At 34.1% G+C, this 16,685-nt stretch overlaps 4 protein-coding genes across 5 annotated transcripts; 3 read left to right on the top strand and 1 right to left on the bottom strand.

Moving 5' to 3' along the window:
- Positions 1-12: 12 nt before the first annotated feature.
- Positions 13-1,442, top strand: LOC105765205 (CASP-like protein 4A4). Its single transcript, XM_052625564.1, has 4 exons — positions 13-131; positions 240-658; positions 740-875; positions 972-1,442. The coding sequence occupies exons 2-4, from the start codon at positions 339-341 to the stop codon at positions 1,155-1,157; spliced, it is 642 nt and encodes a 213-aa protein (XP_052481524.1). The 5' UTR covers positions 13-131; positions 240-338; the 3' UTR covers positions 1,158-1,442.
- Positions 1,443-2,054: 612 nt separating this feature from the next.
- On the top strand, positions 2,055-4,193 carry LOC105765200 (heat stress transcription factor B-2b-like). 2 transcript variants are annotated; one of them, XM_052625878.1, is made up of 3 exons: positions 2,055-2,447; positions 2,717-3,039; positions 3,151-4,193. In XM_052625878.1, exons 2-3 carry the CDS (start codon positions 2,824-2,826, stop codon positions 3,847-3,849), a joined length of 915 nt encoding a protein of 304 aa, XP_052481838.1. In that variant the 5' UTR covers positions 2,055-2,447; positions 2,717-2,823; the 3' UTR covers positions 3,850-4,193. The 2 variants fall into 2 exon arrangements, with proteins under 2 accessions (XP_052481838.1, XP_052481837.1); XM_052625877.1 differs by having other exon boundaries at positions 2,056-2,447; positions 2,717-3,060.
- A 4,620-nt stretch (positions 4,194-8,813) lies between these two features.
- LOC105765198 (E3 ubiquitin-protein ligase At4g11680) lies at positions 8,814-11,509 on the bottom strand. Its single transcript, XM_012584168.2, has 5 exons — positions 10,640-11,509; positions 10,169-10,291; positions 9,945-10,077; positions 9,414-9,578; positions 8,814-9,273 (listed from the first exon to the last, which is right to left on the bottom strand). Exons 1-5 carry the CDS (start codon positions 11,194-11,196, stop codon positions 9,106-9,108), a joined length of 1,146 nt encoding a protein of 381 aa, XP_012439622.1. The 5' UTR covers positions 11,197-11,509; the 3' UTR covers positions 8,814-9,105.
- A 2,207-nt stretch (positions 11,510-13,716) lies between these two features.
- On the top strand, positions 13,717-15,162 carry LOC105762274 (RHOMBOID-like protein 2). Its single transcript, XM_052625857.1, is given in 4 exon segments — positions 13,717-13,998; positions 14,107-14,270; positions 14,344-14,851; positions 14,939-15,162. Coding segments are annotated over 4 exon segments (1,047 nt in total). The 5' UTR covers positions 13,717-13,735; the 3' UTR covers positions 15,051-15,162.
- The last annotated feature ends 1,523 nt before the right edge of the window (positions 15,163-16,685 follow it).

Below are 16,685 nucleotides of genomic sequence, written 5' to 3'. Positions count from 1 at the left end.
ATTTACCGTAAGGAGTTGACCTAAACAAGATCCCTTTCAGCTTTGATCTTCAATCTTATCTATTGATTGTCTCACCAACCATGCTCAGCTCACTGATAGGAGGACTTCAAAGCTCATTCGAAAGAACAAACGTCAGCTCTGAAATTTTCTAGTAATTCAGTATTTTCCAATTGCCAACCATGACTAAGAGGAAATTTCCCTTGAAAGTCCCATGAATTATCAACTTTTTTTTTTTTAAGGATCTCCATATTCACAAAAGTCCAACTTAAAGAAACAAGTCGAATTTCAGTTTAATTGGAACAAGCAGAGGCTTGAGAGGAAGAAGTTCGAGCTAAAGAATGGAGCAGGTAGATGAACCAGTGAAAGATGAAAGAGAACAACATGTCTTGGCTATTGGTTTTAGGATCATGCCTGGTGTTTCCCCTGTGGCATCTATTTCTCAGTCTCAGCACCAGCCATTTCCGACCCCTTCACCGTTCTCTTTCTCGGTGGCTTCGACAAGGTGGAGCTCAAGACCTTTGATACATCGTCACTCGAATCTCTTCCTTCGGTTCTCGGTGCTTCTCTTCTCCTTTATCTCAGCTCTCACACTGGTTACCCCATCCACGAACAACAAACACCATCCATCTCCGAGCTTCACCGATTACTCAGAATTGATGTAAGCACAACTGTAATTTTGCATTTACTAGTTGCCTTAATCTGAGAGAAAACCTCAGAGATTTGTATTGTCTTGGTGTAGATACTGCTTCATTGTAGCCATTATAGCTTTGGTATACACAGCTTTCCAATTGTTTAAAGGCATTAGTGACATTGCTCATAGAGGCATTCTGATCTCGGATTTAACCTCAGACTACCTAAGCTTTGTCCTTGACCAGGCAAGTCCACTCGCCGTTGTAAACACACTACTTGTATCGCTGCTATTATAATTCTTGTGTGTGAAAGCTAATTCATGGGGTTGCTCTGGAAAACAGTTGTTGGTTTACCTTCTCGTCTCATCTGCTTCGGTAGCAGTGCCAACCATTGGACAGGTTGAGCGAGGCACAGCACTTAGGAAGGGAACCATCGTATCAACCAGCATGGCCTTTGCAACATTTCTAGTTATGGCAATTTGTGCAATCTTGTCTGGCTACAAGCTTTGTAAGAGAATTGGCTGGTGAATTTGCTGTGTGGTTGCTTCCTTCTGCAAGTAATTGTTTCAGTGTTTAAATAAATAAACTGCATAATCTCGTTTGTATGTATATATTATTCTCCTACAAAATTGGTCTTCATATATAAAACATGGGGACTTATATTATATGACTGATTCTTGGTTTCTTAGGTGGTTCGATTTTCCTGACCTTTGGGTTCAGGTCTCATAGTCTTAAAAGTAACTCCAAAGTTCACTGTAAGAAAAGAAAACCCAGTTTCTTCACAAAATTAAATAAATAAACCCAGTTTTCGGATGGGCCCTTGGCTTTATATTTTTTTGGGCAGAGGTTTTTTTTTGGGATATCAAAAGGTCGGATTATATATATTTTTTGAAAAAAAATCAAATATTATGGAATGAATAGAAATCGAGTAAATTAAGTTGATTTTTAAGTTCATTTTATGATCTATATTTTTAAAGTTGATGATTATTTCTCTTAGCATTATTCTTCATTAGAAATAAACACTTACTGAATTCTAAATATTAAGTTTAATAAATTTTAAATTTAATATTTAGACCAACTTTTCTCTTTAAAAAATAAATTTGTATTTAAATTAAATTAAAATAAAAATAAATTTAGATAAAATTATACTCGAAGACAAATTTCAGTTGCTCCCACTCTGTCGCAATCCTAATTTCCTTTGAAAGCTATTGACCTTAAACAATGGCTGATTGTCACTAAACAACTGTTACATCACGTCCTCCACGTGGCTTAATTGCAAACCCCTTAATCTCCACCAGGTTATCCAATCATATCGCCAACTTCCCATTCATTCCACTCAAAAATCCCTCATCATCCGTTAAAACAGAGGCTACTTTGTAAACACAACCTGCGGTCACGCTGTAATAAATAAGCAAATCCTTAAAACCTTTAAAAATTTTAATCACTTTACCACAGAATTATATTATCCAAAAATGAAAGAGAAGCTTCTGAAAAGAGATCCTATACATCGTAACGTATAATAAATAGTACGCCCTTCTTCTGGCACCTTCCTTTCCTTTCTTTCTTACAGTACAATTTTCCCCTTTCTCCAACTCACAATTTCTAATTTCTCTATTTTCTTCTCTTTTCACTTACTCCACCCAGAAGAACCTTCTAGAAATATGATGAAACCTAACCTCCCAACCTCCACTCTTAACGTCCCGGCTTTCAACTCTGTTAAGGTGTTTGAAACTTGAAATTTGAAAACTTTTGATTCAACGGTCACTGCATGAGCCGTGTTTCTTGCTTTTTGTTTGGTTGGTGGGAAAAATTTTCCAGGTATGAATATTTATTTTAGTTTTCTTATATCCACTTTTTCTTCTCCCTGTTAGATTTCAACATTTTGATATTTCTTTTTAATGTATTTCTCAATGATCGACGAAAGAGACGTAATTAATTAGATAAAAATGATCACATTTGAAATTGTTTTTGTTTCTTTGAATCTGAATTTCGCCGACTTAACTAAATATTTTTTTCTTCATTTATTTATTTGATCTTCTAGTAACTTTCTCGGCTAACGAACGTACATTATTATTTTACCCGATTAGAGTTTAATATAATCAACGAGTTCAGAGAGCTAAAGGCACGGCAGAGGTATCCCTCTTTTATCTGGAGAGTTCTGGTTGTTTAGGATTCGGATCTAGGACTGAACCGCATGGCCTGCGGATCCACAGCCAGTGCCGCCGCTGACTCGCAACGATCTTTACCAACTCCGTTCCTTGCCAAAACCTATCAGCTCGTCGATGATCCCTCTGTCGATGACTTGATTTCGTGGAACGAAGACGGATCAGCTTTCATCGTTTGGCATCCCGCCGAATTCGCCCGCGATTTGCTCCCTAGATACTTCAAACATAACAACTTCTCTAGCTTCGTACGCCAACTCAACACATATGTAAATGCTAAAAATAAGGCAGTAGCAAATATAATTAGCCTATTAGAGAAATTAGATGAGTTTTTAATTACAATATTACTATTATTTTAGGGATTTAGAAAGATAGTGCCGGATCGGTGGGAGTTCGCTAACGCTTGTTTTCGAAGAGGCGAGAAGGAACTTCTCCGAGACATACATCGCCGTAAAATATCTCCTCCTGCAGCTACTCCGGCGACGGTGACCGTAGCAGTTGTTCCTTGTGAAGTATCCCCCACTAATTCGGGTGATGAGCAGGTGATTTCGTCACACTCGCCTCCTGTAGCCACCATTTTGCATCGGATGACGAGCTGCACTACAACGCCGGAGCTTTTAGAGGAGAACGAGAGGCTTAGAAGAGAAAACATGCAGCTGAGCCAAGAGTTGACTCAGTTGAAGGGATTGTGTAACAATATATTAACTTTGATGACGAACCATGCTTCCGGTCAGTTGGAGAGTCATTCAATTTTGGCCGAAGGGAAGGCGTTGGATCTTTTGTCAGCGAGGGATTCGGCGAGAAGTACGGAGGACAGTGGTTCGAAGGAGGTGGCTGAGGAGGAGGATGTGACACCTAAGTTGTTCGGAGTTTCCATTGGGGTGAAGCGCTTAAGGAAAGAAGGTGAGGACGAGATGCAGAATAGTTTTCAAGTACGGCAGCAGGATACTGAGCCTGCGTCTAAGATGAAAGAAGAGCCGTGGATGGGGAAAGTGATGATCAAGAATCGTGGTAGTTGGAGCTTGGTAAATGATCAAACGACACATAATGCTATTTAATTATGAAGCATTGGAATGGACGGTGTTGATGAGATGACGAGGATGGAGGAAGAACGTGGTCTTAAGGGAGCGTTCTTCGAGGATTTCGTGGGGAGCGAAGATGCATTTGTTCTGGTTGCTTCTGGAATGCGAAGACTCCCCCATATTCCTTGAATCGAGGAGCGCGATGTTGTAAGAGTGTAAAAAGCCATTTACATATGAATCAAACGACGCCGCCTCAACGACCATTGTTTGCCAACGAAAAGGAAAGGTAGAATATTTCTACCAAATGCTCAAATAATTAGGTAAAAGATCTGTCCAGCCCTTATCAATTTCAAATTTAATCAAATCTGTTTCTTTCATAATTTAATCTTCATTAATTTTAAAAATATTTAAAAATAGACAATTAAGAATAATTAGTTATGGTATTAATATTTTTTTTATCTATACGTTCTATTATTTTGATCTTAATTTAATAAATTTATTATGCAACATTTATGTAAATGATGAGGTCGAATTTGTTTAACTTTTTAGAATTAAAATTAAATTGCTAAAATAGGTAAATATTGAAGAATAAATATGCTATTATATCAATTAAAATTGTGTGTAATTCATGAAAGATATTAATTAATTATGTACAAGCCCAATAATGCCCGGGCCCATATAATAAACCAAAACAGAAAAAAAAATACAATGAACAGGCCAAGGTTTTGCACGGCCCAAACTTAAAACTCAAACAAATAAGTGGCCCAATAGAGGCCCAATAATCGATTTGCAAACCCTAGCCCAGTAAAAATTAATTTGCTGAAACCCTAGCAGCCTCCTTGCCTCAGTGCCGCAAGCCCCATCAGCCCCGACGCCTCTGGCAGGAGTCCAGATGCCACAGGACTCGGAGACGACCACTCCTTGCGCGCCAAACTCTCCACAAACGCCTGCAAAAACGGACTCAAGGAGTCCAAAGGAGAAAAAACAGCTAGCAGTAGCATTTTTTCGTTTATTTCTTTTTTTCCTTAGGCTATAAAAAGCCTCTTTGAATCTGTAAATGATACGGAGAGAATACGCAAAAAAAGTACGAAAAGCACAGAGAAATACAGAAATAAAAACTTGTTTCTTCAAAGGTGATTTTTTGTTTTGTTTTGTTTTTTTTTTGATTTCGCAGTGTCCATTTTTTGCAGACGTTATTTTTTTCATTATTATTTCGTAAAATAGCAAAGAAGAGGAGGGATCTTACCTCTTTCGTCGAAAGACGCCGGACTGTCGTCGTATCCGTCGCGATCGGAGCGCCGGCGTGGGGCGAGGGGTGGCGTGAGGACGCTAGGGATAAAACCCTAGCAGAGCACCAAAGAAACATTGCCATTATTTTATTTTATTTTATTTTTCTTTCATTCGGTTTCAAATGATTTTGAAGGGCAAAAATTTTGTTTTAAATAACGTTCAAAACGGCGCAGTTTTGCCCTAGTAGAACCCGCGCGGTGACCCGACTAGAAGGGAAGGATCCACGCGTTTGGCTTTAAAGGTTTAATTGCGCAATTGGCCCCTCTCTTCTGCAATGCGTTCCAATTAAGTCCTTTCTACTTATTTTAAAAATTAGGCCGCGTATTTGATCCGCGTTTCAATTCGGCCCTCAGCTGCGCAACGTTTTGGGAGGAAGGAATAATTTCCTTTTTAGTCCCCCATTGTTGCTCGCGCGTTCAAATTGATCTTTTTTTAAATGTTATTCTAAATTCGCCCCATTCCTTTGTTTTTAACTCAATTTAATCTTTTTTCGTTTTATCATAATTATGCTACATTATTTTATTTTATTTTTATTTATTGTTATTATCAATATTATTATGACTATTATTATTTCATTTTCACAAACGCATAGTTATGTACATATGTTTCTGTAATTTACGTTGGCATTATATTTCTTATATTTTTACTTCCTAATTTCTATATATATGCATACATGCTTTATAACATGGGTATTTTTTCAATATACTCATGTTCCCACTTTAAAAACCATTATAAAATTTTTATTATTATTTCACATGTTCTATTATCTTGTATATTATACATATATTTCCATGTTTCACGTATACTTTTTTTATATTTCTGTAAATATATATATGTGCATATTTTTATACTTTTATTTTCTTTTCAATACATGTTTTTTATATTGTTTATTTGATTTATTCCATTCCTTCTTTTTACATGTATTCTTGTATATGTGTGTTAGATATATATGCGTACATATTTGTAAATTTATTTGTATATTATACCTACTTGTATATATATTTGTAAATATTTATTCATATATGTTTGAAATTAGGTATCCGTTTCATGTTATACCTTAACCCTTTTTAGCCTCCCTTTTAAAAATATATATTTTGATTTTCTCAAAGTATTTAAATCATCCTATTTTATAAATTCCAAAATTTTTGGCATTCATGATTCTCGTGAAAGATCGTGTCCTAACTTACTGGATCGCGATTATTTTTCGATGAATTTAGAAAGCCAAGTATTTGTTTTGCAATAAATTCACAAATTTCAAATGAAGCTTATTCTCGGGGATTCAAAATGTTGGGTCCTAAATTACTGGTCCTGATATTTTGACTTCTCGAAATAAGAATTTTCAAAAAAAAAGGCAATATTCGGGTATTTTGAAGATTTAAGAACATTGTGCCCTAACTCACTGGGTGTGGTGTTTTATTTCTTTGAAATAAGAATGTCTTATTATCTTGATTCATTCATGAAATAAAAAGTTTTCTTTTAAAATCTTTTCAAATTTTCGACACCAAGACATTAAAAAAAATCAATTTGGTACCAATTTTGGGCGTTACGAGGGTGCTAATCCTTCCTCGTATGAATCGACTCGAACTGTTTTCTCAAATTTCGCAGACCAAAATTATTTTTAAGGTGGGCCGATCACAGCTTAATAAAGGATCGGTGGCGACTCCAGTTTTGTTTTTAAAGTCGACAACTAAAATTTTTGTTTTCAAAAAAGCGGTTTCGACAAATTATATTTAGTTGTTGGATTTCTAATTTTTAAAGACTAATTTTGAAATTAAAAGCGTAAAAAGTTGACCGAAAAAAATATTAACGTAGAAATGAAACCAACCCCGTGATTCAATTCGAAATGGAAGAAGCAAAAAGAAGATTCCCCTTTCCGACACTTTCATCACTTTTAGATAACACATTCCCACTCAAAATGAGCATGCATGGCCTGGCATTTGAATTTTTATTTACATAGTTATTGTTGTTGAATTGTTAAAATTCAGATCAACTGAATTGAGTTTAATTTTATTAATTTATACTTTTTTCAATTTTAACTTTACAAACTTAATGAACATCCCGAGCAGGTCAAAAAATCTGAAGTTAAGGACTTTGTTTAGAGAATAAAAATTAAATAATAAAATTGAGAGGTAAAAATATTAAATTAAATTATTAAAAATGTGAGCTGAAGAAAGAAATTATTCATTTAATTGAAGGACCAACCTAACAAGAATAAGGGGATCATAGTATTAAGTCACTTTCATTAAATTTAATTTCATAAAAAGAAGCCTCGTTAACGAAAATTTTATGCATTATTGAACCTCATGTGATTGTTTGATGGTTAAGGGTGTTCATTGCTTGAGGTGTGATCTGGGTTTGAGCTATGTTAGTCGCGTTAGTTGTTCAGACTTTATTATGTTATTGTAATTCACATAAAAAAAATTATGCATCACTCTGTTTCTTTTATTGTCTTCTCTTCCAATTCATATATTATATACACATGTTTTAGGGATATTATATTATATTTATGTAGGTAAAAGAGAAAACAGATCTATAGAAATATATAAATCAGTATCAAATGAAAGCTTATTAAATTTTTGGGATAAATCTTAAAATTATACATTAAATTTGATTTAATGTGTAAATTGATACATAAACTTTAATTTGATGTAATTATACACATGAAACTTTGATTGTCATTTAAATGTATGCATGAAACTTTGATTTTTGATTTCTTGGTGAGAGAATCAATAAGGGAAGAGACAAGAGGGACAGTGCGGTGGTGCTATAAAAGGCTGGTCTACCTGTAGGGCGAAGAGCCGAAGGAAGTAAGTGAACAAGGAAATTGAGGATGCAAAGGAGAATGTTGAGGACAATAGGGAGGCTAGAATGCTTAAGAGTTGATTCATTCTTCATTTGAGTCGAGGATAAGAGCGAAGGATCATCCGCAAGTGTCACTCCGGTCATTTCTCATGTTGCCATGATTCAATCGTACACATTTTAAGAAATAAATATATCAATTTATTTTAATATTGGATAAATAAATTATTTTTTAGCAATATATAATAAAATGATGTTATATCATTAATTATGCTAATAATTTATGAAATTTGGATCAAATCAAAATTTTATGTATTAACTTTGAAATTTAATCAATCCATTTTAATATCAATACTATTATTTAAGTACTTCACGGAGTTGGTGTTATAAATCATTAAATAAAAATATGTGTATAGTGAATTTGAATTCACGCCAATTAGATTAATAAAATCTTAAATTAGCACTCAACCAAAGCTTCATTTTAATAATTTTCAAACGCTTTTATTTTAATAAACCCACACCAATTAGATTAATAAAATCTTAAATTTACCACTTAATCAAAACATCATTTTAATGTTTTTTATACTTATTATTTTAATATGCACAATTTATTACCTTCATCATCTGCATATATATTTATTACAACATCATGATTTCTATCTTAATATCGTAATTATTTTTAAACACACTTGTATATATTAAGTATATAATTTTCAGTGGAAAACTTCTACTTTAATGTAGTTCAAGCAATTTATTTTAAAAATCAAATATAAAATTATTGAATTTTTAACTTCACTCAATTTGTGGTTTCAGTTTGCTCATGACACTAAAAGCTTATATATATATATATATATATATATATATATATTCTCAGAACAACCCAAATCAATTCAGAATGCAGAGAAAAAGCCTTAAACAAGAGTAGACATGACATATTATTATCAAATGATGGAATAAAAGTGGAGAAAGAAACGAGTACTTCAACTCAGTCAGTGCATATAGACGCCCCGGGAAAATGTAAAACATTGAATATACACAAAACTCCATGAAGGCCAGAGCTAAAACAAGCACATCATGATTATCACCAGCACTATGATAAGACCACCACAAAGGCCAATATTGAATGCTGTGCATATATTCTGTCGAGCTAAAATCGCAATCAGACGTTGCAGATGTGACCCTAAATATTTGTTTCCCTTCTTACTACACTTCCTCGTGGCTACTACTCTTTAAAATGTTGTATTTGCAGAGTGGACAGGTAGCATTGATGCGTAGCCACTTATCTACACAGGCACAATGAAAATGGTGACCGCAAGGAAGTTCCCGTAGCTCAACTCCGTCATCGTAAGCCGAAAGGCAAATGCAACATTCCTACAAATTAACCCAAGAATCGACATATTGCACAACAACAAAATGAATGAATTATCTTATAATTTCCAAGGGGCAAATCATAGAGGAAGGAGAAAGGAAATAAACAGAATAAAAACAAAAAACAAAAGATTTCAGCTCACTGCATCATCCGGGGAAAGCACATGTTCCCTGGGGGAATCGGTTCCACATTCAGTCATTATTCCCCCAACAGGTTCTTGGACATTAACAGCAGATTTCCCATCATTGTCGATTTTACGGAACTTGAATTTTGATAACTGCTCGATGTCTTCCTTGGAAGCTCCCTCCTGATCCAAGAGGTCATACGAAGCAAGTAAAAGAAAAGTGCATCAAAAAGCAGAAAAAAGTTTAAACATCCAATATGTGTATCACACAAAAGCCGCCTTGATATTGTATAAACTTTCTAGAAACAAACAATTATTTAGTCCACTGTAACTAAACCAATTACCTGAGTTGAACCAGATCCATGTAGGAAGTTAAAAGTTCACAAAACAGCACAAGAATCCATACTAACTAAATTTGCAAAGCACGTTACCTCCATTAACAGAACTATATATATTCAAGCACAAAAATCAAGCATCAAAAGCACACAAACAACCAATGGTGCATGTGCAGTGATGATAATCTTGCAAGCAGGAAGATGAGACAGTTACCTGATCTGCCACAGCATATAGGATTGCAATAATACATGGAAGACAGCAGCAGACAGCAATACCAATGATGCATGCCAGTGCAACGCAGAAAACAACAAAGAAGACATCAAAACCGAGAAAAATTATACAAAGCCTGCAGAAAAATAGCATTACATTAGGGTCCGGTTATAGGGGAAAACCTTCAAAGACCCAAAAATGCGGATGGAAGAACAACACCAACTAACCAATAAAGTTGAGGCGAGGTGCGTGCTAATGCTTGGCCACCTATAGATACCCAGTAGAATCCGACGATCCACCAGATGAATGACAACATTGTATTTGTAGATTCTAGATGCTTTGCAACACCGCTGAAAACATCAAAATTTAAAATGATTTTAGCCATTAAAATGAGTTTGCAGTAAAATCATACACAACTTAAACCCTATAACAGATGAGGCTAACAATATCCAAGAACATAATTTAACAAATTTCAAATGCACAGGGCAGGTTTTACATACATGAAAATCCCCAACCCACATTAAACGCATTTCCTACTGAAACCATAATTTCACTTTATACTGCAGAAAGTAATGTCCATCTCAACTTAACAATTAACATATAAGAGGGAACACTCAAAACAAATAAAAGAATAATCATTTTAACTTCTCAAATCCATCAAATACAAATATGGGTCTGAATCAATAAGAACAGTATACCTTCCACTATCCTCTTCCAGCTGAGCCAATGTCACGTACTGCTCCGAATCCACCCTTGATCCCGGGCTGAGAATCCCTTCCTCTCCGGCATTAAATGGTCTGTACTCCATGCTCTGCTGCCTCCTCCGCCGCCTGTACTCCACACAAACGCAAACCATATGCAACAAGCACTGGAAAGCGTACCCTATTATCCACAGCCTCAACGGCGTATCAGGCCTCTCTTCCCAGCTCGAGAGCAAAACCCCAACCGATACCACGACGAACGCGAAATTCCAGATAATGTCGAGGACCACGACGGGCTTCGAATACGCCCAATCGCTCTGGCGCTCCTCGAGCTGCTCGGCGGCGGTTTCTCGAACCAGCACGGACGGTTCACGCATCATTCTTCGGCTGCTGGCTCGGCGCAGGAACCGAGCCGCTTCACGAAGGCTCTGGCGACGAACGGATCGACGCGGGTTGGACTCGTCCCGTGACGCGTTGCTTGTTGATGAGAGAAGCGGCGTCACATCGATGATGTCATCCGATGAGGATCGGTTCGTTGGACTCGTTGAAGCCATCTTCGGTAACCTCTCTCTCTCTCTCCCAAAAAAGTATAATAATTTTAATATAAACAAAAACAAGTAGATTTCAAATGATTCTTAAACTTTTTTTTATACCATGAAAGCAAACAGGGGATTTACGGGTTTTATTAGTATGGTTAGTTTAGGGAATTCGGAGAGTTAGGGTTCTGAGGAATGCAGGAGATGGATAGATGACGATGATGAATTAATGGTGACGATGATGCTGGTGAAACCAAATCGATTGGAGATTTTTGTTTTATTTTCCATTTTAGGGGATTTGTTGTCAGGTAATGTTTGGTGCGATTCTTACAGTTACCATTTTGCAGTTTTGTCTTAAAATATATTTTGGAAGGTTTGTCTTAATTTCTTAGGTATTCTTATTATTTTTGGATTACTAAAAGCTCCAACCTTTCAGTTTTTTTTTGCTTTTTTCTAAACGGTTTTTAGAAGTTATAAGTTTATATTTTAATCACTCAATTTAAAAAATTATAAAAAAAGTTTTTATTTAAATCATTAAACTTTTCGAAAGTTTTTATTTATGTCACAGGATTGTTAAGATTTTTTTTTTGAAATCTAGCTCGCAAGCTTTAAGCAACAATTTGACGATTGATACAAGAATCAATACCTATTGACCAGTAGAAAAACATTCTTTAGATTCAAATCAAGCTGATCGTTAGTGTCAAAGATCAGAGAAGAAATATATTTAAATTTTGGTTTGCAGATTCGTAACATTTGAAGTTATTTTCATGAAAGAAAAACTGAATTGTAGAAGAGAAGAATAATAAGAGCTTTTGATTGGTGTGGTGTAAGTAGTGCAAATAGATAATGCCATACAATAGCCATTTTAATAACCCAATGACTTAAATAAAAAATTTTAAATAATTCAATAACCTTTTTGTAACATTTTAAAGTTAAATAATCAAAATATAAATTTTCTAATAATTGAGTGATGTAGGTATAGTTTAGCCTTATTCCTTTTCCAATTAAATTTCATTCGTTTATTGGCTTTTGGGTTTTTACCTGGCTCATTTATACAAATAAATATATTTGAATTTGATTTAAAAAATCAGACATCGAATACAAACAAAATTGTAAAAGCAGAATATAAGAACACAATCAACTATATCCATTAACAATCAACTTTTCTAAAAAGCTCTACATTAAAAACTATCAATTCCTTTTCTTTAGAGTAGAGGTGCTCGGGCCGAGTCGAACTGAGTTCGGGTTAAGTTTAAGCGTAATATTAACATATTTTATACTTGTTAAGCTCGGTCCAATAAAAAATATAGACCTAAAATTTTGTCTAAATCGGCCAATATTTACAAAAGATTAACCAAAACTTATTTTCAGCCCACTCATATTATTTTTTATTTTTTTTAAAATATTTATTTTATTTTAATATTAAATAATTTTATATATTTTTTATTTATTGGAATTAAAATCATCTTAACATTATTTTAATGTTTACATTAGAATGGAATTATATATTTAGTATATGCTTATTTTTTTAATGTGTTATGAAATATATAATATATAAAAATAACATAATATAAAATATTATAAACTTAAAACCGAGTCGGGTTTGACTCAGGCTTGAATGTTCAAGCCCGAACTCAACCCATATTTTAAATGGGCCTAATTTTTTTTACCCAAATTCTCTCAAATTTCAAACAAATCTCAAATCTAAATGAATAACACAACCATATACTTTTACTGCCAACTTCACCATTTTTGCTTCAAGTGCCTCGTTTCTTTATTTGCTTCATTAGATCAGCTATTGAACTAAAGGGTATATATCTTTTATTTAACATGCAATGTGATATGCATACATATATTTTACGTATAAAAGTAGAATATATATATATATATATATATATATATATATATAAAAGTGGGCAACAGCTCAATGTAAGGGGTATTTTTGTTAGTACCAAAATTCAATATTGTAATTCTTTTTCTTTAAAAAAATATAATATTTTTAGCTTATTTCATTACCTATGGGAGTTGTTCAAACAAATAAGAAAAATGCGAATATAGATATTGAAATCTTGAGTTTCACATTTACTTAAAGTTTATAATAATAAAACTGTTGGAATGCTTAACGCTTTTCTAGATTTCTATGTTGACTTCAACAATAGAAGAAGGAATGGGTGGATGGAGGTCTGTCACCATCCTTAAAATGAGCCGACCCTGATTTCTTAATGATATAATTAAGGACTATCTCATGAACTGAGAAAAAAAGGTTGTGTTTTCAGCTTCTAAGATATAAAAAAGAACAAAGTTTCATTCTTTTTCTCTGTACTTGATGAAGCTCACCCTTTTTCCATTAATTTATTCTTTTTGTATAATTAAATCACTCTCAAGTCTCAACCCTCACATTCCATAGTTAAAATCGTGTAGTCCAATCCAAGTAATTTTGCTTCATTTTTTTAACAAGCAAAACAAATACTATTATTTTAACTTCAACTACGAAAAGATCACAAATTTATACATTTAAAGAGTGTGAAGGAAGGAATTTTTTTGGTTTTGAAGGAGAATGGGTAGTTGGGATCCAGAGAAAGGGAGTAAAGGTAAGAAGAAGAAAACTGATAGCAGTTACGAATGTGAAAAGCCATGGATTCCATGGCTTCTTCCGACGATTGTGTTGGCTAATATTATTATTTTTGTTTTGATGATGTATACCAATAATTGTCCTAAGAACAATAAGGGATCCAAAGGAAAGTGTGTGGCTAGGTATCTTGGCAGGTTTTCTTTTCAGCCTACCAAAGAAAATCCTCTCTTTGGTCCTTCGTCTAATACGTAATTTTCATCTATTCCATCTCTCTATTTGTTTTCTATTTACAACCAACTTCCGTATAGGCTTTGGTATTGACTTTTCTAATATCCCTTCACCTCATTTTTCTTTAGAATGGATAAGTGGGGAGCACTACAGTGGAGCAAGGTAGTACATGGCAAACAAGGATGGAGGTTCATCACTTGCCTCTGGCTGCATGGAGGTCTTATTCATCTGTTTGCAAACGTGTTCAGCTTTGTCTTTATTGGAATACGCCATGAACAGCAATTTGGATATGGTATGTTTTGTGTTATATTATATTTTTTGGTAACATTTCAAGTGTTATAGCTGATGTGTTCTTCACCTGACAGTGCGTGTTGGGGTTATCTATCTATTATCCGGTTTTGGTGGGGGCATACTGTCTTCCTTGTTCATGCAACATACTACAACTGTGGGTGCCTCTGGTGCTTTATTTGGCCTTATTGGGGCAATGTGTTCAGAGTTTCTAACTAACTGGACCATCTACACCTACAAGGCATGTTTGTCATGGTTGTATCATTTGACAAGTTATTTCCTACTTGTTGCTTGAAAACTGATCTATGGGATTTTTTTTTTAAATGTATAACAGGTTACGGCTGTGATCACATTCATATCCATCATTGTCCTTAACTTAGCAGTAGGGGTTCTTCCTCATATTGACAACTTTGCAAATATAGGAGGCTTCTTCACTGGCTTTCTACTCGGATTTGTTTTGCTGTTTCGTCCCCAATCCGGGTGGATAAAACCCCAGCATCGTCCTGCTGGTGCTGCTGTAATACCAAAGTACAAGCCATACCAATACGTTTTTTGTGTCATTGCTGTGCTTTTACTCATTGTTGGGTAAGCTCTTACCCCCAGTCTTGGTTTAGCTTTTGCCTGTCATGTAGTGAAAACGAAAGACTTAAATTATGGTTTGGAATGATGCAGTTTTGGGATGGGTTTATTGCTGGTGTTTAAAGGAGCGAATGGAAACAAGCATTGCAGCTGGTGCCATCACCTGACCTGTGCGCCTACATCAAAATGGCCTTGTGGATACTAATGAAAACATTACCAGTACTATCAACACCCTTCACTTACATCTGCCTTTTTCATTCATTCATTCATTTTCTTTTTTGTATTTTATATACTTTCATTTATTAATTTCTTCTTAGTTGGTCTCTCCTATATATATATATATGCATATTTGAATAGAAAATTCATTATTATCATATTGCTGGAAATTTATACAAGATCTTGTACCTGCTGGGACCAGATCTACTCCAAATTCTCGTATATAATTTCTCATTTTGTCACCGTTGATAATATATGCATTTTATTAAGGGAATTATCTATTATCAAGAACAATAATATTATACATTATCATTGTGTAAAAAATTAAAATTTATAAATAAATACTTACCGATGTTAAAATTAAATTGTGGTTGAAGTAAAGTGTCAACTCATTCTAAAAAGATAAAAAACCGTCATGAGAAAAAGAGATAGAGAGAAAGAAAAAAGAAGAGTGTTATCTTCTTGTATTTATACGAGGAGTTAAACTACCACGTGGGAACATCCATTGGTGGAAGATCATCTCGTTCTTTATTGGTGAAAGCTATAATGCGATCTCATAGGTTTATGATGTGACACCTGTCGTAGAGTGGGTTATTGATGGGTGATGATTATCCTATTCATTACAAAGTCTATGAGAGACGGTGAGTAGACCATACCTGTAACACCCCTTACCTGAGACCGTTGCCGGAGTCGAGCATGAGGCGTTACTTGACTTAACTTAAAAGTTCGGGGCATAAAAATTTACTTTTAAAAGTTATTTCACTGTTCATAATAAGGCTTTCCACCTGCGCAGTAGTTACTAAATTAATTATAAACCAAGCTACGAAACTCGAAATTTAGATCCGTAAATTTTTCCTGAAACTAGACTCATATATATTTTTACCATAAAATTTTCATAATTTTTGGTTCAGCCAAATAGTATATTTTATTAGTTAAACTCTCCCCTATTTCACTGATCGACTATCCTGACCTCTCGTAGCTAAAATTCAATTATCTCATTTTACAGACTTCATATGGTGCTTCCACTTATTTCTAATTAAAATAGACTCATTAAGTAATCTATAAATATAAATTATAACTCATAATTCCTTCTGTAAAATTTTTAATGAATTTCTAAAGTCAGAACAGGGGACTTCAAAAACCATTCTTACCCTGTCTCACTAAAATTAAAATATCTAAAATATATAACTCTTTTGCTTACTCTATTTCTTTCATGTGAAAGTAAACTCATTCAATTTAATTTTATATCTCACTCAGATTCTAATTCAATTTACACTATTTTTGGTGATTTTCAAAGTTACATCAATGCTGCTGTCCAAAAACTGTTCCATTACAATTTTATTTTATTTTATTTTAAAAAATTCAATATAACCCTTTATAATTATCTAACCTTCCTCGCAAATTTCAATTCACAACCAATTTCAGTATTTCAACTACTTCATTTAAATACTAATAAACCAATCAATCATTTCAAGCTAAAACATGTATATTTCAATGTCTAACACAACCATCACATTCAGATTTACCTTGCCTACTTAGTCATTCATTCTATTACTTTTTACTTCAATTCCCTATACATGTCATATAAATAAAAAAGTTGTTTAACAAAATCTACCGGAGTAAA

The sequence above is a fragment of the Gossypium raimondii genome, chromosome 12 (assembly GCF_025698545.1).
Source record: "Gossypium raimondii isolate GPD5lz chromosome 12, ASM2569854v1, whole genome shotgun sequence".
Taxonomy (NCBI): domain Eukaryota; kingdom Viridiplantae; phylum Streptophyta; class Magnoliopsida; order Malvales; family Malvaceae; genus Gossypium; species Gossypium raimondii.
Note: the sequence above shows the minus strand (reverse complement) of the source record. Positions and strands in the feature narration are given on the sequence as shown.

Bases quoted from the DNA above. Each gene is read 5' to 3' on its own strand.
- LOC105765205 (XM_052625564.1), top strand. From the start codon at position 339: ATGGAGCAGGTAGATGAACCAGTGAAAGATGAAAGAGAACAACATGTC. The intron at 659-739 runs GTAAGCACAACT...GTCTTGGTGTAG, and splicing joins ACCGATTACTCAGAATTGAT to ATACTGCTTCATTGTAGCCA. The intron at 876-971 runs GCAAGTCCACTC...TCTGGAAAACAG, and splicing joins TAAGCTTTGTCCTTGACCAG to TTGTTGGTTTACCTTCTCGT.
- LOC105765200 (XM_052625877.1), top strand. From the start codon at position 2,824: ATGGCCTGCGGATCCACAGCCAGTGCCGCCGCTGACTCGCAACGATCT. The intron at 3,061-3,150 runs GTAAATGCTAAA...CTATTATTTTAG, and splicing joins TACGCCAACTCAACACATAT to GGATTTAGAAAGATAGTGCC.
- LOC105765198 (XM_012584168.2), bottom strand. From the start codon at position 11,196: ATGGCTTCAACGAGTCCAACGAACCGATCCTCATCGGATGACATCATC. The intron at 10,292-10,639 runs GTATACTGTTCT...TGATGTTTTCAG, and splicing joins CTGGAAGAGGATAGTGGAAG to CGGTGTTGCAAAGCATCTAG. The intron at 9,579-9,944 runs GTAACTGTCTCA...CTCTTGGATCAG, and splicing joins TATATGCTGTGGCAGATCAG to GAGGGAGCTTCCAAGGAAGA.